Source organism: Prosopis cineraria, unplaced genomic scaffold (genome assembly GCF_029017545.1).
Source record: "Prosopis cineraria cultivar Desert tree isolate PC_DT_omini unplaced genomic scaffold, ASM2901754v1 PC8, whole genome shotgun sequence".
NCBI classification, from domain to species: Eukaryota; Viridiplantae; Streptophyta; class Magnoliopsida; order Fabales; family Fabaceae; genus Prosopis; species Prosopis cineraria.
The window spans coordinates 13,530,744-13,551,081 of record NW_026555339.1 but is presented as its reverse complement, the minus strand read 5'-3'; the positions used below and the strand labels follow the sequence as shown (position 1 = coordinate 13,551,081).

Here is a 20,338-nt window from a genome sequence, read left to right as displayed (position 1 = left end):
AGTAAAATATTTATATATTATTATTTAAACAATATTTAGAATTTAAAATTAAAAGGGGACAATGACACCTAGATAGCCTTTAAAGTTCAAACCTAATTGACACTTTTATCCCCGTAAATTTTTGAAATGCCATTTATGACCCTTGAATAAAGGAAAGCCCTTAGATTTTGAAACTTCACTATAAATAAGGAGAGTGAAATGAAATTAAAATGTTGAGAGAAATGATAAAATAAATTTTCTTTTAATTTATTTTTTTAAAAAAGATTTAGTTAGAAATGGCCAAATTTCACGATCAAGAGGCAACATCATTAGAATATCCGAGCTGGCGAGGAGCAATTGTAGGTTTTGTGGAGGAAATGGGGGAGAAAAGATGGTGAGAGAATTTGGGAAAGAGTTGGGTAAAGAGCCTAGAGAGTGAAAGACATGGACATGTAGCCTGAATTGGAGAGAACATCAGCTGCGTCAAGGATAGTTTCATAGGAGAGAGAAGGGAGAAGGGGGGAAGGTTTTTTTTTTTTTAATTTAAAAGAGGGTTAATGTATAATTTTAGTATGAAGAATTTACAACTTCATTCACCATAATAACAATATTAAGAATAAAATCAAGTTAAGCTCGCATACAAATAATTCCTATAGAAAAAGTAATCACTTCAATATGGGCAATAAATGACTTATAGACAATTTATAACTCTTTCCAACATGATCACTAAAAATAAAGTGAAATGAAGCTACATATATAAGCAACTTCTACAGAAAAAGTAAACACTTCAATATGGACAATAAACAACTTCATTTTAAGGGAGGGAAAATGAACAGCTTGAATTGGAAAATAAATAACTTGTGTACACCTTTGCAAATTAATCACGTAAATTAAAAAGAGTTGCAAAATTTCTCACACCAAAATCATTCATTTACTATATTAAGGTGGTTATTTTTTCTATCAAAATTGTTTATATGTATAATTTCACTTGATTTTAATTTTAATGCTGTTGTCATGGCCAAAACAAAAAGTTGTAAATTCACAGTTCTAAAATTTTTCATTTTTCATATTAAAATGTTTAATTTTTTCCTAAAAGAATTGTTTATGCACATAACTTCATTTGATTTTATTCTTAATATTATTGTTTAATTTGTTTATTACCATTCTGAAGTGTTTACTTTTTCTACAGAAGTTGTTTGTGTGTATAGTTTTACTTAATTTTATTCTTAATATTGTTGTCATGATAAAAAAAAAGTTGTTAAATCTCCATACTAAAATTGTTCATTTTCTTACAATAGTTGTTCATTAACCCTCTTTTATAAATTAAAGGAAAAAAAAAACCTTCTCTCTTTCCTCTTTCTCTCCCATGAGACAATTCTCGATGCAGCCGATCAACGTTCTCTCCGAATTAGGATACATGTTTCTCACTCTCCAAGACCTTTATTGTCAAACTCTTCTTTCCTAAACCCGTTCTCTCACTATCTTCTCTCCTCCATTTCCTCCACAAAACCTCCAATTGCTCCCTGCCATCTCAGAGATTTCAACAATGCTCTCATGATTGTGAAATTTGTCCATTTTTTAACTGAAGAAGCATTTTTTAAAAAATTTAAAAAGAGTGTTAATTTGGTCATTTCTCTCAACATAATTACATTTAACTTCCTTTGGTTCGCAATGAAATTTCAGACATCAGGGCTTTCCTTTTTATTATGTTTGATCAATGAGTCTCGGCTGAAATTTTCCCATTGAAGAACTTGAATGGCATTCCAAACTCAAGGGCTAAAATGCGACAGTATGCATGCATGTTCGTCATTGAACTTGAGCACTGCTTTTGTGAATGTTCACATTTACAAAGAAAGGATTAAGACTTAGGTTACTTGAATTTTTGAAAGGCCATTTGAGACCAAAACTTAATCAATGGAGTTAGATTTAACTAAAAAAATTAGACAATCACAGTGTAGTGAATTAAAGTTTGAATTTTTATTTGAAAAAGTGCCCGAAGATTTGACACCTGAATATGTCTCAAATAAAATTAGTTTTTAATAAAAGAATATCTATGAGTAATAAAAAAAACTAAGACTTGCCATTTCATACTGCGAATTTAGGAATTAAATTCACATGTCTATTCAACCTCTTGGGTTTGATAATCTTAATAACATGATTGTGATGGAACGTGGAGTTGGAAAGTACGTCCGATAAAATTTGGAAGGTGGAGCTATTGCTTGCCCTATCACATACATCTAATTAATTTATATCCATAAAATTAAAACAACATATATGCTTTGAGAAAATAATATTTAAGAGTACGTAATACATTTTTCACAAATAAAGTAAAACTAATATAAAATAGTACTTTTATATATCAAACCCAAACAATTCTAACCCTATCCACGAGAAGTAATTTCGGTTAGTAGTGTTTATTTATACTATAAGTTGTTATTAATAGGATTATTGTAGTAACTACTACTACATTTTTTTAAGAAAAAAAAATAACATGACATATTTAAAAAAAAATATGACAATGATGTTTCGAATTCATTATTATAAAGCATGAGTGATAACTTTAATCGATAGATCATATCTATGCTACTTTTGGAAACCATAAGTAGTCGTTAATTATAACTTTTTTATTCATTGAAAATTTAAAAAAGAATTAACAATCTTTTAACATATCTCTAATTTCTCATGTAAGTCTCTGTATCTTTATCATTCTCCAATTTCATTACAAGAAAACAGTCTTTTCTTTAAGAAAATTTCTCACATCAATTGAAACATGAGAATTTCTTGTCAAGTTCCTACACAAAAAATCAGTTTATGCATGATTTCTCACATTATTTTCTCACAGCTATGATATGAAAAAATTATCTGTGCGTGAGAAAATTTGCAAAAATTATAGCGCATTATGGTGCCAATTTGGAGGCAACTTTTTCACAGTTGGCAATCGTGAGAAAAAAAAATATTATCAAAACATAATAAAAACAACTTCTTATGAAAAATATATGTAAAAGAAATTCTCATTAAATTTGTGCTCGTAATAAACATTTTTAAATGATAGAGTTCCTACGCTTTTTATCTATGAGAATTTCTCATGAAATTTGTGCTCATAAGTAATTCTCATAGATTTTACACTATGAGAAATTCTTTTTAAATAGTTTCCATGAGAAAGTCTTTTGAGCAAACATTTATCATGATCAGCTTAATGATGAGAACTTCATTTGACACATTATCTGCGAGAAAACTTTTCAAGTTATTTATTTTAAGTATTTCTCATAGATAATATGTTAAGAGAACCTTTTTCAAATTTGTATCTGTAAGAAATTATTATCTTAAATATTTCTCACAGTTTATTAGTGGTGAGAAATTTTCATTGATAATCGTTGTGAGAAAGTTATTTAAGTAGATATTTATTTTTTAAATAATTTTATTAAATAGTATTAATTAACTAAAAAATTAGATTTATAAAAATGTATTTAATTGTGTATTTTTTTTATTTTATATGAATTTTATTACTAAGTAATTAAAAATATTCAGATAATATTGATTTTGTTTAAGATCAAACCATAAATATTTTTATCTACATTTTTAAGCATAGAAATATTTTATAATAAAATAAAGTAAATATAAAATTTTCTCAAAATTTATATGTTAAGAGAATTTCTCTCAAGTTCTTATCCGTGAAAAATTATTATTGTGAATAATTTCTTACTATATTATTAAATGTGAGAAATTCTCATCAATAATAGGTTTGAAGAAGTTATTTAAGTATATATTCTTTTTACAATAGTGTATAAAAATACTAAGAAATTTTTTCTCTAGGAGCTCTTGATATCCTTAAGTAAATAATAATGAATGGATACTCATTAACTTTATTAAAAAAAAAAAAAGGCCATATAGCTAACCTTGGCCCCAACACCTAGTGCTTTCAAGCTGAACCAATTTCAATTTATATCTTAAAAAAATTAAGATTTGAATTTTATTAATAAAAAAAAGAATTCAGCTATTTAGGCTTGGCCCGGATTTTTTCAGCTTATTATTTTGAGGTAGGTAATGATTAGAAGTTATTTAGATTGATTGATCACATATGATATCCTTATAATTATTTTGCATTGTGAGCTATTGGTATTCATTAAAAGTTAAAAATTGTTCAAAATGACTATTAACAAAATTTATGATTAAAATTAATTTTTTTATTAAAATAAATTTTAAGATAATTGAAAAATTATAGGTAAAATTTATTTTTAAGAAAGGAAGGAAAACATTTAATCATTTTGGGAGAAGATAAAAATTTAATCATTCATTTATTAGTTTTTGAGAAAAATTTGGGGAAATAAAGGTAAAAGATATTTAACATAAACATTGTTTTGGTCCCTAACATAAACTAATATAATACATATTATAAATAAATTATATATTTAATTACTTCAATTTAAAAATAAACTTTATAAATTGGTTTATTTTTAAATTGGTTAAAATGTTTATAAGAAATTATTTAATATTTAAATTTTTTTAAGTTCATTTTTCTAACAAAAATAGTATTTGTTGATAAAAATAATATTTTATTAAAAATATAATATAAATAGTCATATTATATTATTAATTAAAATAAAATATAATATATGTATATCCTTTTAGTAATATATTATCTAATATATATATATATATATAAAGTTAATATATATTTAATTTCACATATAATAATTGCAGGTGTGTTTTAATTCAACTAGTAAAGAAGGAAGACACAAAGACTTGGAAGGTGAAAGATAATTAAAGGTTTAAGTTTTGATTTTGACAAATTTTGTAATAAATAAATGATATGGCATGATGAAGGTGACATAGCGTGAGGTGGCAAGTGACGTGTGGCATGAGGTGGTAATGTGGCAGATGATATGGTATGCGATAGCCCACACATGGTGAGTGACATGGCGCTAAGTGGGGTAGGTGATGTGGCATGAGTTAGATGCACAAGTGGTGCTTGATATGGCATAAGGTGTTATGTGATGTGAGATTAACTAATGCATATGTGGCAACTAACATGGAGCAAGGTGGCAAGTGACATGGCATTAGTTTGTACTTTTTTTATGATACATCATTATGAGAAACTAACAAATTTCTCTCACAATACATGTGTTGTACGTGAGAATTTTTCACAGAGCATGGTTATAGAAAATTCTCATAGCATAACAATATGAGAGAAATTCTCATACCGTTTATGTACGAGAAATTCTCATACCGTTTATGTACAAGAAGTAACTAATACTATATTTTATCTTAGATTTACATTGAAATAACTTCTCTCAAAATCATTATGTTAGAATCTCTCGCGGTTTCAAAGATTGTGAGATCTTCCTACAAATAACGGCATGAAAAATGGTTCTTAATGTTTTGTTTTTGTGAAATATTTTTTTTTTCATTTGATGTTTTAGTGACAAAATTTCTGGTATGAGAAATTCTGTAAGAAATGATATCCTCACAAAATTTTGGATGTTTTCTCACATAAATGTGCTGTAAAAAAATCACCGTTTTGGTGTTTGATCAAACCCAACCAACTATAACCCTCTCTACAAGAAGTAATGTCAGTTAGTAGTGTTTGTTTATATAAGTTGTTATTAATAGGATCAATGTAGTAACTAATACTATATTTTATCATATTTTTTGAGAAAATATGACAATGATGTTTCGAATGCATCATTATATAAAGTATGAGTGGTAACTTTAATCGATAGATCATATCTATACAAATTTTGGAAACATCATTAATTTATAACTTTTTTAATTCCTTGAAAATTTTAAAAAAATAAAAATATTTTAACTTTTATCTATTATCTCATGTGAGTCTTTAGTGTCTTTATTATTTTCCAATTTACCTTAACCAACACATGTCAAAAGAAGATGATGATGTACATCGGTAAATATGAGAGCTTCAAATAAAAGGCTCCACCACACCTCTCAATCTACTCTCTATCGTGTTTCTCTTCCATTGTCATTTCAGATAACACACAATATAATAATGGCACTGCACTGTCTTTCAGATCCTGTCTTTACGTTGAGGAGGCGCCAACCAGAGCTAATATCTCCGGCAAAGCCTACTCCTCATGGCATGAAGCTTTTATCTGACTTAGATGACCAAGATGGCTTACCTGTCCAAACTCCAATCGTACAATTGTATCGTTTTCAGCTTTCCATGGCAGGAAAAGATCCAGTCAAAGTGATCAGAGATGCGTTGGCTCAAACACTTCTGTTTTACTATCCTTTCGCAGGAAGACTGAGGGAAGGTGAAGGTCGCAAACTTATGGTGGAATGTAACGAAGAAGGTGTCATGTTCATTGAGGCTGATGCTGACGTCGCTCTTCAACAGTTTGGTGATGATCTTCAACCTCCATTTCCATGCTTTGAAGGTCTGCTTTACTCTCCTCTTGGTTCTGATGGAAACCTTCACTGTCCTCTCGTGCTTATTCAGGTACCTTTTGCACTCATATTTTTCTTGTAATTAGTTTGTAAAATAATCGACACTCCATACTTAAAAGGTAATTGTCACTACCATAAAAAACCCTTTACTTGACTGTTATTTTTGACCTCATTTATTTGATATTAACTGTCAAATAAAGTAGTGTCATATATTGAAGGCCCAAGGATGACTTTACTTAATAGTTATTTAGATATAACCGACAAATATTGTCTTTCATGTCTAACATTTGATCAGTTCTAGAAGACAACATTTGACAGTTAGTTTAAAATATGTGTGTATTAATAGAGAAAGATATAACTACATGTCTCGCTATTTTTAATCTAGCTTAGTGACTGCTATACAAAACATCAATGCAATATGGTACGCGAACCTTAGTTAGGAACGAGCACATTAATTTATACGATTTATATTATGTTCTTTTTTTCAAAACCTTATGTTAATAATGTTTGAGTCTAAAATTAAGCAAGGGCTAAAAGGACAGCCTTTCATAAGTTTCATTTAGTAGAAGTCAGGTACATCTACTCAAGATTATTTGAGTCTTTGTTTTTGTTTTTTCGTTGGATATAGGTTTAGGGTTTAGTCTACATTTATCAATTTTATTTTATACTTATTAAAATAAAAAAGATAAAATTTTAATAAATCTATTTCATCATCAATATGGACAATACAAATTTAATTTGAATGATATAATTTAATATTAATTTTTTAAAATTGACTATTTATATATGTACTCTGGATCCAATCTGTCCAAAGTATATCTAGATAGTCAATTTATAAAAAAAATTTAAAAAAGATTAATATTAAATTGAACTATCTTGATCAAATCTTCATTGTCCAAGACTCCAAGTTGATAATAAAATTGATTTATTAAAATTTTATAATTTTTTATAATACAAATAAAAAAGTTAAAAATTTGGACCGTCCAAATGTTCATCAAGTGGTGCTCATCACTTGATAAGTACCATAACCGATTAATACAATGTGTAGCTAGGCTCCTCTCACTATAGGAATTTTGCTAGACTGTTTGATAGATTGTTTGAGTTTTTGATATACATTTTTTTATCAAGGATTAAGATACATTTTTATTTCTAAACTTTTTCTCGAAGAACAATTTTGCCATGTACTCATAAGTGGAACAATTTTACCTTCAACTTATTTTTTTTAATAGCAAAAAAAAACTTTCTACAAAATGTCTAGCGCTCCTAAAAAAAAAATTTAGAGGTAATATTGTTTCACTTATTAGTACAAGAGAAAAATTGGTCTTTGAGAAAAAGTTTAGGGGTAAAAATGCATCTTAACTTTTTTTGCCAATGGCTAATATCTTGTTTATGATAAAATAATTGAACTTCAAATAAAAATAGTTATAATTGTTAGCACTAACACTGATTTTAATTGGAAATGAAACACAATTGTTCCTTCAGTATCCACTACTCACTCAAAAAAAAAATTGCAAAAGAATTCCTTAAAATTCTCATAAAATTTAGGAAAAAATCATCAAAAATTTGAAAGTGCAATATCCATGGCTAATTAAATCCTTATAGAAAATTCTTATAAGATCCTCTCTAGCTTTTGTTTGTAGACTTAGCTTCTATTATTCTTAATCTTTTTCTCTCCCTCACAGTGATCTTCTTCGTACTGATGCATAAAATTCAACTTCATCATTATTTTCTCCAACCCTTTTTCTTCTCTCTAAATTCCACAAGAACTTTATAGGTTTATAACATAAAAACTCTAAAGAGCATACCTATCCCATCAATTATATTGTACGTAGGTAACACGTCTCAAGTGTGGTGGTTCCATCTTAGCTCTTTGCATAGCTCCTAGTACCTCATCAGTTATCTCTATTGATCTCTGGAAATGTATTTGGCAGCTCAAGCTTCAACCAAAAATCAAACATTTTCTTTGGAGAGCTTTGAATAACTCTCTTGCCACCAAACATGCACTCTATAACAGGAAATATACAATTGATCTGCTATGCCCCATATGTCATTCACATCTTGAAACTGTTAAGCATATGCTTCTTCTCTGTAATTGGGCCAAGCAAGCTTGGTTTGGTTGTTTTTGACCTTGAAGATTGATGCTACTCATATTACATCTTTTGATTGTTGGTGCTGTAAGTTTTTCCTCCATGACTCTTTAATTGATGATTTTGGCAAACTGTATATTGCCAACTTATGCTGGAATATTTGGAAGTTGAAATCAGCCTCAATCATTTTTAGGGCTATTGTTGATCCTTTCTCAGTAGTATCAATTACTAATGCTGCTATCTCTGAATTTTGAAAAGTAAAATTTAAGGAAGAACTTGCTATTGAACCTATGTCTAGAATATGGATGCCCCCTTCACTGAATGTACTTAAAGTAAATTGTGATGGCTCATTTCTAACTTCTAGCCAGGCTGGTATAGGCATAGTGTGGAGAGATCATTCATGCAATTTCATCAAGGGCTGGTGTGAAAGTGTCATTGCTTCATCTGGGTTTATGTTTGAACTACGTGCCTGTTAGAAAGCTCTTTCTTTACTTCAGGTTGAAATTTATCAATCTATAGTTTTGGGGTTTGACCACCAAGATCTTTTTATAGCCTTATCATCTAAATGCTATGATAGTTGTAATTGATTGTTTCATGGGCTGTTATATGATCTAATACAGTGTACCGAATCTTTTCCTTTGCTATGCTTTTCTCCGGTTAGACGATTAGGGAATCTTATTGTGAATTATCTTGCTGCCTCTGCTTCTAAAGGAGTGGAACCTTTGGGTTGGATTCGTGAACCTTCACTCCCTCTTTCATCAATACTCTTTAAAAATTTATGCTCGTTTCAAACTACCTCACAACAGTTCTTTTCTATTCATAATCAAGAGGGGATCAGCTAGATGTTATTTTGTTTCTTTTTGTATTGTTGCCTTTGCTTTTGGCTTATAGCTTAAACTTTGTTCTCTTTCCATTTAATGCATCTTTCCCCTTTACTAGTTTAAAAAAAAAAATCTTAGCTCTTCACATGAATCACAGTATGAGTGATGGACCTGGTATTGTCCAATTCATGAAAGCCATGGCCGAAATAGCCAACGGAGCAATTGAACCTTCAATTCTACCTGTATGGCATGGAGAGCTTTTAAACGTAAGAGACTTACCAAACATTACATGCACTCATCATGAGTATCGTGAAATGGTTGGCAACAACCCCCTTTCTATCATAGACATGGTCCATCACTCTTTCTTCTTCAGACCCACTGAGGTTTCTTCCCTCCGTAGGTTACTCTATTGGAATTTTATTTATGGATTAACATTAATTAATAAGCTTAAGCAGATTGGTCATTATAATCTTGTGTGGACCGTGATAGATGAATTACACAAGTGAGCCCAATGGATAGAGGCCCAACTCATAACTCAGTAGCCGTCAGTTATTTTTTATCTCTTAACTGACTGAATCAAAAATAATGAAATATAATTATTTAATAAAGTGATTATTGATCTGATCTTTATAAGTTGATCAGTCAATAACCACTACACACACGATACATTTTTTTCTACTCTATTATCTCTGCACTCTGTGAAGACTTTAGGGTACAGTGGGTTATGCATTTGTCCACACTCGAGGAAATCGAGCTATCTTAAGCGATTAATGGATTCTTCAGATACACACATGTCACTTTATTCTATCTTATTAGATCATATATGAATTGAGATATTAGATTTAATATACTCCCCGACCACCTATCTCTCTCCACCTCATATGACGTCGTCACGACATGCCTTTGGTGTTGCCATACAAAAGCCTTACAACTTGACCCCCTCAAAGAAGTTCGTGTCATGCTTATCACCAACGCACGTTCGGGACGTAATAACAGATTCAACCCTCCATTACCAGAAGGTTACTATGGGAATGCCTTCGTGTATCCAACTGCAATTTCCACTATCGGGAAGCTCTGTAAGAGTCCATTAGGGTTTGCGTTGGAGGTAGGGATGAAAGCGAAAGATGAAGTGAATGATGAGTATTTTCACTCTGTGGCTGATCTTATGGTGGTAAGAGGACGACGAAGCTTCACGACAGTAAGATCATCGTTTATGGTATCGGATCTGTCACGTCTTGGATTTAAAGACGTTGATTTTGGTTGGGGCAAGGCAGTGTATGGTGGTGTTGCAATGAGTGGACTTGGGACATTTTCAGGACTAGGTTTCTATGTTGGATTTAGAAACAGTAAGGGAGAAGAAGGAAGAGTTATACCTATGTGCTTGCCGCTTGAATGCATGGATAGGTTTGCTAAAGAGTTGGATCTTATACATAAAGGTCTGGAGTGATCTAATTAATCAATTAACCATTGATGATGAACTACGTTGCTAGCTACTAGCTACTAGCTACTTGGTGCATTATTATTGTGCAGAAGTTGAAGAATGGATTCCCTACACCAAAAATATTGATCTTCTTGAATGCTTCTTAGTATTCATTTGTTAGGATTGTCAATGCCTCCAGAGAACAAGTTTAATTTATATTTGATGTCTTCTCAAAGTGTTAATTGATGCCACTTGCTATAAATTTATGTCCCAAAATATAGTAATGAAGCTTATGTATTAATATCGTTGATAAATATTCCTTTTATATAGGTTAAAGTTAATTAATTTTGAATTTATGAAAAAATGTTAGTTATTATTTAAAAATTATTAAAAAATTATATATATACTTTTAAAATTTTATCGTTCTTTGCAATTAATAATTGTAATAAATTATTGTTTAGAGAATTCAAACCATAAAATAAACAAGGGTAAGATTAAGAATAAAATTAATTACTCTAACTTTATACATTATATTATGTATTAATTAAGGATAAGAGGGAGTATATAGTGGGTGTTAATGACTAATGAATAATAACACCTCCGACTTTATTTAACAATAAGGTGTTTCTCATAAATTGGTTCGGAGGTGCTATAATATCTAAAGTTTAGCTTTTGTTGGCAAAGAAGAAAAATCAATAAACTTATTACATATTCAGTATATACAAAAGCATTTTCTAAAAATTAAAGAAAATAAAAAAATACCTAAAAAGAAAATGAGATAGTTGCATTTCTCATTTTCTTCACTAAAAAATATTTTTCTATCTACCAGACATTATATGCAGTATTTAGTTCTTATTTTAAGATGCCTTTTACAAGAGATGGGTGGTCCTTATATTATTAGTTATTATAAATGACTTGATGATGTATTAATTAAGGTTTTCTGATATTATTCCTATTTCATATCATTAACTATGAAAGAAAATATAATACAATGCAATTTGAAAAATTTTCAATTAAATATGAGTAAAATAAAAAAATTATTTTATTTTTAAATAAAATTAATAATTTAATCACATCTTATTAATTCTAGCGAAATAGTTAATTAGAGTTATTTTATAATAGGAACTGAAAGAAGTGTAATATATATATATATACTGATATACACACACACTACATATATCTAGTACAATAAATATTATTGAGTCTGATAATTTTCTCAGACACGTGAACACATTCCTATGTACTACTAGTCATAACCTCTTTAATTTAGACACGCATCCACCACTAATAATTAATAAATTAAACTATCTATGAAGCATGTTATAAACATCATAGAATTTTACGTGTAACAAAACACATGGCTTTACGTATAAAGATTAAAAAAAAATGTCCTGGCTGAATTTGGGTTATAAAGAATATAGATCTGAATACTTAAAAATTGTCCTAGATGAATTGATTTGGCTATAAACACTAGACCCACACACACATACCCCACAACATACACACTTGGTTCTATCTGAATTCAGGTATAATTGTTCGGCCAAAAAAAAAAATTGAATTCAGGTAGAACTATAAACATTATAAATACGTGTACCAAAACACATGTTCATCTTATCAAATGAAATTAAAAATGACTGAAACATCATTCCTTGATTTATTGATTGAAACATGGTGAAGGGATCTCGTTGTCTGCTGCTTTACAACAACAATATAGAAGTGATATATATATATATATATATATTACAGAAATAATAGTTAGATTTAGATTGTTTAAATATGATTTGAACGGCCTTGTCTTCTATAATTGTTTAAAATTCTATCTCTTGTTTTAACAGAAAAATATATACTACAGCAGCCGCATAAAGTTTCCGTAAAAAAAGAAAAAAAAAAAACACACACACACACACACATTACATGAATTTTTAAAACGATAAGAACTAACATTATAAACGGATCAAACTAAAGAAATTACAAACAATGAAATAAAACTATAAGAACTCAAAAAACACAACATAAGTATAGGAATCTACTACTATATTCTCCTTTGTTTAAAAATAAAACTCTTAATACATAAAGTCTGCATGTAAGGCGATATGAACTCAAAGGCATAATTCCCTAACAAATTCAATATGTAGTATACAAAATATTAGGTAGTTGGGTTTTTTTTTTTTTTTTTTTTGCCCCAACAAAAGACGAGATTATATTTTCTTGTGCTTGTAACAAAGGAAGAACCGCATGTATGTGGTATCAATTAAGTCAGAAATTTTATTCTAAAGTCAAACATGCAAATAATAAGTAATGTTACCACTGCAGTGTCATATAAAAATAACTAGTTTTTATTCATTTTTTAGATTCAAAGCTTGAATTTTAGGAATTCTCATACATCTATCATAAAAAAGAAGATTCTCATATATACCAAGCGAACATCATATCATCAACAAATATACTTGCTAAATTGAGTTTGCAGACATGAAAAACAATTCATGCACCAAAAAAGAAAATATTCAAGGATTTATAGCTTATACGGAAAAAAATCTAGAAAACAAAAGATGTTGTAAGATTAATGAATCAGCAACAAGTTGCATCCAAACTAACAAGATTTTTACCTATCTCGCTAAATAATTCAGCTTCCCTTGGTAAAACTTTTCCCCATGCAATTGCTACTCTACAACTTCAGCAAAGCAACAATATATTGTTAAAAAAACACACCAAGACACTCGCCTATTTACGCCCGTACATGCAGAGCCATCCGGTTAAACAATAATTGCATGTTTATTACACATAAAATTGTTTTTTTAAAAAGAAAATAGGAAATGTGAATCGGAGTTTGAAGAAGAGGAAAAAATCATCAACTCAGAACAAATAAAGAAGGATTTATTCAAGAAAAACATAATTTTTCATCCCTATGGTCTCATCGAATTTTACTTTTAATCCTTATAATTTTTTTCCAATATTTTCAGTGCTTATAAGAGCTAAAAATACTGAAAAACTGAAATTATAAAGACCTATAAAACAAACTTCACCCAATATTTTTGAAATTATAAGAATTGAAAACACTATAAAAAAATTATAAAGACCAAAAGTACAACTTCATGAAATTATAAAAATTGATGATTTATGTTCTTCCTTTATTCAATTACATGGCATGAGAACTCCTAGAATATGGCACTATTGGAGCCTTCTATTTGATTGTATTAAAAGGCCAATGAATTGAGGTTTCCTTGTTGAACCTAGTCATTTCGGGGCAAGCAAATTATTATTTATGATGAAGAGGATGGGATTACAGAGAATGATTCAGAGTTCTTCCAAAGTGGAACCACGTAATATCAAACACAAGATAGATCTTCGAAAGAATAAGACTTTTTTCAAATAAGCTAAGCCAATTCATTAGGGACTTGTGGATCCACTCTTTTTTCTATTCAAAGATCAGCATTTTATCTGTGTTTTTTCATTGAGAATTCTATGTAGAGATGTCAAGGGGATTTCTTACTTCCCAAATAGATCCACAAAAAAAAAAGGATAAGTACACTTCTTATTTTCTTTTCAGAAAACACTTTTCCATCCACCAAACATTACATAATAGTGCACAAAAATACTAGCAATATAATTTCTCTTGCTCTGTTAATTTACATTCCCATATTGACACTCTTGATTAAACAATGAAATCATCTTCTTGGAATTTATCCAGAAAACTAAACAATCTATACTCTACCTAGACAAAAGGCAAGCTTGATCAGCGAAATCAACAAGATTATATACCAGAAATATGAAAACCCCACAGACACGCACAGTATTTCAAGTTAAGAGGAGAGAGAAGAACAATATATCTAAATCAAGAAGACATAGTAGTAAGAAACTACATGAGCAGACTAAGAAGCGAGGCACCCAGAATAGCAGAAAAGGAAGATGAGAAACTCACCACAGTGTAGAGCCTGCTAGGTCTTCACGGGTTTCCGCCGCCAACAAGCTTCCAATATATTTTTTCTCTAATATTCTTTATAATACCGTCTTTCTATTGTTTTTGCCTTTCTTTTAGATCAATAACTTTTATATAAAAGAAGATATATTCTGATATTTTATAGTCTCAAAACAGGAGACTATTTGTATTTTCAATGATTTTTCAAAGATATTTGAAAAATCATAATAAAATACATAACTCTACAGTTTGACATTATGACATCAAAATGCATCATATTTTACATAGAAATCAACAATCCAAGAAAAAAAGAAAAATAAAATTGATAAAGCAAAGCATGACAAGCCATGTTAGAAAAGGATACATTAGACACTTCAAACGCTAATCCATCACCCTGAAGCTGATTTTACTGTAATCTTAACGCACGGCGTTTATAACGATATAGTGCATTGCCTTGTTCAGTGTAAATTACTCATAAGCCCAATTAAAAGGAGAATGATAAATAAAAACTTTATAAGAATATTAATGTTCTCAAATTTCAGTATTCTTTTTATCATATTTCAATATTAAAATTTTTGCAAGGTTCTTATTTATCATTCTCTCCCAATTAAACGGCCAACAAACAACACAGTAACATTGCAGGAAATTGTAGGACTTGAAATAATTTAAAATTAAAAAAAAAAAAGGTCTCGACCCCAAAATAACTTAGACTGCAAAAAAATGCACCGAGGTTAAGAAAAAATTCTCTATATTACCAATTTCTGCATCTCTTTTCCCAGAATCTTACTTCTCATCAAGCTCCCAATAGTGTTGGCCACCATCTTTACATCCTCCAACCTATCCCCATCTGCCAGCTTCTTATACAAGTAGCTCTCAAACGACATGCGTTGCACGTACTCATCCCCACACAGCTCCACCAGAGCCTCCCTGCACGCGTTACTACCGTAAAATACCCTCTGAAGCAAATCCAGAAACCTAAAAGTGCTTATATACTTCGCATCCCACTCCTTCAAGTACTCCCTCCTCAAATCACTCTCGTCAATCATCTTCATCCCACCTTCGGATGCCTTTACGACAGCGTTTCCACACATCCTTCCTGACTTCGCGGCAAAGTATATTCCTTCCCCTGAACACTTCGTTACGTACCCGGCCGCGTCACCTACGAGCGCCACGCGTCCTCTGACCCGAACCGGACGAGGGTGTTCGGGTATCGGGTGGGCCTCCACTTTGATCACTTTTCCACCGTTGATCTTCGGCTTGACTCTTTCTCGGATTCCTTTTTGGTATAACCTAATGTCATGTTTGAGGCACACAGTACCAGTGCCCACTGCCACGTGGTCGCATTTCGGGAAAACCCATGCGTAGAAGTCTGGCGAGACATCGCTGCCAACGTACATCTCGGCGAGATTTTCGTAATATGCCATTTTCTCATCTGGTAATTTGATTCTCTCCTGGAAGGCGATGGCGCAAGTGTAGCTACCGGCGTCGATTGATTTGGCGACTCGGCTGTTAGCGCCGTCTGCACCGATCACGACGTCGACGGCAATAGTGCCCCGGGAGTTGTTCTTGGCGGTGTAGTGAACGATGTAGGGTGAGATCGGCGAGGTCGGGACCACGAGATTCGTGACGAGGCCGGCTATGAGATTAGCGCCGGCAGATTGTGCTCGTGACCGGAGGAACGAATCGAGAACCTCGCGGCGGAGCATGGCGATGAACTCGTAAGGCTTGAGCGTTTTGCCGAAATCGACGGCGATGTTGGAAGGGGAGAAGATCTTCACGCGATTGACCTGGCGATCAATGAGCTCGAGCGGGATGTTGAACTCCTCGAGCATGCAGAGCGGGATGGCGCCACCACATGGCTTGGCAACTGTTGGCGGGTTGCGCTCGAAGAGGAAGGTCTCAATGCCGCCGGCCGCTAGGGCCTCAGCGGCAGATGAACCGGCGGGGCCGCCACCAATCACGGCTGCTCGTAGCTTTCGGCCGGCAATGGATGAGATCCCGGATTTGAAGGCTGAGATCGTGAAAGAATAGGGTTTAAATTCTGGGCTTCGGTTTTTGGCGGATAGTGAAGGTAAAAAGGTAGATTGGAGATGGTAAATTTGAGCAGCCATGGAAAATGTTGAGCTATGAGCTCTGCAATTTAGGGTTTTACTCAACTAAACTAATCAATACCGAAGAGAAACACGAAGCTGAAATTAGCTAAACTAATCAGTTAATGTGCATTCACACTGTTGCTTAAAAGTGAAAAGGCAAATATAGCATTCCACCCTTGTTATGATTTGCTATTACTAAAGACCAACAATAAGCCAAAGCCCCAACTTGAAATTCTTAATTCATACTTTAATGCAGTGATGGGGAACAAAGACAAGGTTCTGCACTGTGATATGTCCTACAGGCTATTTTAATATTCATCATGCCAAGCCACACTTTTCAAAATATACACCCTTTTGAGATTATTTTACCTGAGATTGGACATTTGGACTCGAGCTTTTCAAGACAGGTTAAACTCCAAATAATAAAATCTTTTCTGCAAGACATTTACTAATTTGCAAGTTATATTTGAAAGTGAAGCAAGGAAAGCAAGTTTAGCAACATAAAAGCTACATACACGTAACAAACTGCAACAGAAGTTTTAATGTTATTTAAAGTGGGGCGGGGGGATAAGAGCTAATTGTACAAAATTTACATTTACATTAGGAAAAAGGAAATGAATAAGCTCTGATTTTTCTCAAGCAAGGTGCTTAGGCTTTGGTGACTAGTTCATGGATGGTGAGAGGGTGGCAAAGGCCAGAGAAGGGATGGCCAGACCAGGCTGCATTAGCTAGAATGGAGTTCACTGCGTAAGTGGGGTTGAGTAAGTCCCACCAAACATGGCTTGAAGCTTGATCACAGGCTGTGTCCATGGAGATGCAGCCAACTGTAGCATTGTACAAACCAAGCCCACAACATGCACTTTTTGTGTCATCAAAACCTGTACATCGATAGAGAAATTTATGATCATCAATATATCTATGTATTAAAAACAAAAATGGTTGACTTTGTGGAAGATTCACTATTCATCTACCTGGATTTAAATTCAAATCCTGAACATTGTACCGGAGTATTGTTAATTTCTCACATTTAGGAAATGCATAATAAGGCTTATAGGCTCTGACAATGATATCGAATCTTCAAATGCTTGAGACAAGACATTAAACATCAAGAGTAAAATGAAATTAATGCATGTTGGTCAAAAAAGAAAAATGAAATCAATGCATTGCTTTTCAATTAATCTGCGAAGGACAGATGCTGCCATAGGCGCAGTATACAACAAGAGTAGGTCAATTAACAAGTCAGAAAATTTCAAATGCATTATCTTATACCATTGTTTTCTGAAAACACAACAATCAAATAACAAAATGTTAAATTGTGTCATCAATAGGGTTTATAATTTCTCTCTTTATTTCACTGATTTATTTGCTTAATTTTGCCGCCTTCAAAATCAAAACCATTGGTTAGTGGCCTCCAAAGCTAAAGACGCATGAACTCATAACTTAAGTGACATGGCTGGATTCTGCTTCCCGACAACTCAAGATCTATTTTCTAGTCATTGGAACTTTGCATCTCTAACCTATATGGTTCATTTTTAAGATAAAATTTATACGAATTGTGAAAAATAAAACATACCATAAAGATTTCCCTTTTTCATGATCTCCATTAGTCCTTCATATACATCACAGAACACGATATGGGCATCAGTGAACTCCTTATTAAGCTCCTCGATATGCTTAGCAAGCAATTTATTGTATTCTAAGACCAACTTATTGGCTTGATCCACGCAACTCTTACCATGATCATCTCCTGCTGATGATGCCCGATTGCAAATCCAGGCCACACGTGGGGTGAATCCCAAAGGAACTATTCCCAAGCATATGATCTTTCTTGCATTTATGTCATAAAGATACCTCAATGCATTTGTCATTTGATTGACTAAAATGGTGGCGAAGTCATGGACATTGTAATTGAATACTTTGCTGGAGATGTTACCGAGGAGGAGATCAGTGTAATCTTCTTTGCCAAACGAGAGGATGAAGATGGAAGACTTCGTGAATTGAAGCGCAGTGTCCTCTCTAAGATGCAGCTGCAAGAGCTGTAAAGTCTCAGAAACTTGACGGAGTTGTTGGGTGAGAGACTGGTGGCTCTGTCTGCCCCTTCTGCTCATGATTGTTGCTTGTGTTGATCCAAAGTTGAGGCCCTTAAGTACCTCATTCAGAGACCCATTTTGGCTATAAAACGGACGGATTAATGGCAATCCTATTTTCTCCCCTGCAAGAAAGATTTCTTCAGAAGAGAGATTCTGAAGTACATATAATAATGTATCAAGTTAAGTAACAAGTCAATAAAAAATCATTATTCTGAGTGTTTCATGCGGTAAAATTATTTGCTCACAAGCCATTTTGGTAATATCCGTTAACTACTTACACTCTTTAATTATACAAGCAGCATTAATTCTTATGTGCATATAAAACATTAAGCGAACACAAAATTAAAGAATAAAAACTCTCTACAGTGGTTGTTGCAAGTAACAGAATTTACTGATAAAATTGCTGAATCTCTGATAAAATACAGTATGATGTTTTAATTACGTTTAAACACTGTGCCAAGTTGTGTTATCCTTGCAACCAGTGTTCATAATAGATTTTTAATACAAGTGTGCATGGAAGAATTCTACTAACCACTAAAGCGTATCTAAGAACAGCTAACAAGGGTCCCATGCAAGTAGGGACTAGAGGAAGGATGTGAGTTTAATCAGTGGATAATTCGGAAAAGTGAATTTTCACTGCCTGGATGTCCTTCAAATGTTCAACAAGAGGTTATGGATTGTGCGTAAATTCATTGAACAGATTATCATTACTCACAATGAGTTGCATGAATTAAGATCTCCTAGTGTTAACTTCAAATATTGGCGAAATGGAGGTTTCTTTGATTAAGATTTTCATATATATATATATATATATATGGATTGAGCAACACATATTCATGCTGACGAGATTCCCCGATTTCATCAAGAAATCCAGATGCAGGTCAAGAAAAGGAACAAGAAACAGGGAAGACAAAGAAAAATAAATTTACCAAGTAATTGAGGAAGAAGGGAAGCATCGGAGCCATCGCAAGAATAGAGAGAGAAACGAGCATGAAGCAGAGGATAGAACAGAGTGTTGTTTCCGCAATCAACGGAAGAATCGCCCAACACATACAATGCGGAGATATTCGAGCCAATTCTCGAACTGGCCATGGTGGTTGTCTCTGGGAATCGGCCATGAACTAGGCTCAGCGAATTCGTTAGTAGAACGATAGCAGGTAGAAGAGAAGGAAGAACAACAAACCATCTCATTCTCTTTTCGTTTTCGTTTATATTTGTCTTTTTCCCTCTCAAATTGCGTTCTCTTCTTCAGCTCAAGCTTCAAGAACTCGTCTATGACACTGAAATCATTTGAATAAGTTCCTGTGATTATGGAGTTAATCGCAGGCATAATCAAGGAGAGAGAACTTGGCCTACTACTTATTTCTTTGATTATATGTAAAAATTGGCTAAAAAATAAAATAAAAATAAAGCTTGCAATTTGGTATGATCGGTTTTTAAAACATGGTAGAAATTCTTGTCAAGACCTTCCTGTTCTAGTCATAATAATTTTTTCCTACTATGATTATTGTTTTTTGACTGAGTTTATTA

General features: G+C 32.3%; 3 protein-coding genes across 3 annotated transcripts; 1 reads left to right on the top strand and 2 right to left on the bottom strand.

Annotated features, from left to right (window-relative positions):
• Positions 1 to 5,895: 5,895 nt before the first annotated feature.
• On the top strand, positions 5,896 to 10,736 carry LOC129317335 (benzyl alcohol O-benzoyltransferase-like). Its single transcript, XM_054961680.1, has 4 exons — positions 5,896 to 6,433; positions 8,214 to 8,255; positions 9,436 to 9,689; positions 10,130 to 10,736. The coding sequence occupies exons 1-4, from the start codon at positions 5,984 to 5,986 to the stop codon at positions 10,734 to 10,736; spliced, it is 1,353 nt and encodes a 450-aa protein (XP_054817655.1). The 5' UTR covers positions 5,896 to 5,983.
• A 4,293-nt stretch (positions 10,737 to 15,029) lies between these two features.
• On the bottom strand, positions 15,030 to 16,909 carry LOC129318012 (geranylgeranyl diphosphate reductase, chloroplastic-like). Its single transcript, XM_054962497.1, has one exon. The coding sequence runs from the start codon at positions 16,734 to 16,736 to the stop codon at positions 15,372 to 15,374; it is 1,365 nt and encodes a 454-aa protein (XP_054818472.1). The 5' UTR covers positions 16,737 to 16,909; the 3' UTR covers positions 15,030 to 15,371.
• A 291-nt stretch (positions 16,910 to 17,200) lies between these two features.
• Positions 17,201 to 20,138, bottom strand: LOC129317334 (GDSL esterase/lipase At1g71250-like). The gene is made up of 4 exons (XM_054961678.1): positions 19,992 to 20,138; positions 19,738 to 19,911; positions 18,292 to 18,961; positions 17,201 to 17,596 (listed from the first exon to the last, which is right to left on the bottom strand). Exons 1-4 carry the CDS (start codon positions 20,136 to 20,138, stop codon positions 17,367 to 17,369), a joined length of 1,221 nt encoding a protein of 406 aa, XP_054817653.1. The 3' UTR covers positions 17,201 to 17,366.
• Between the last annotated feature and the right edge of the window lie 200 nt (positions 20,139 to 20,338).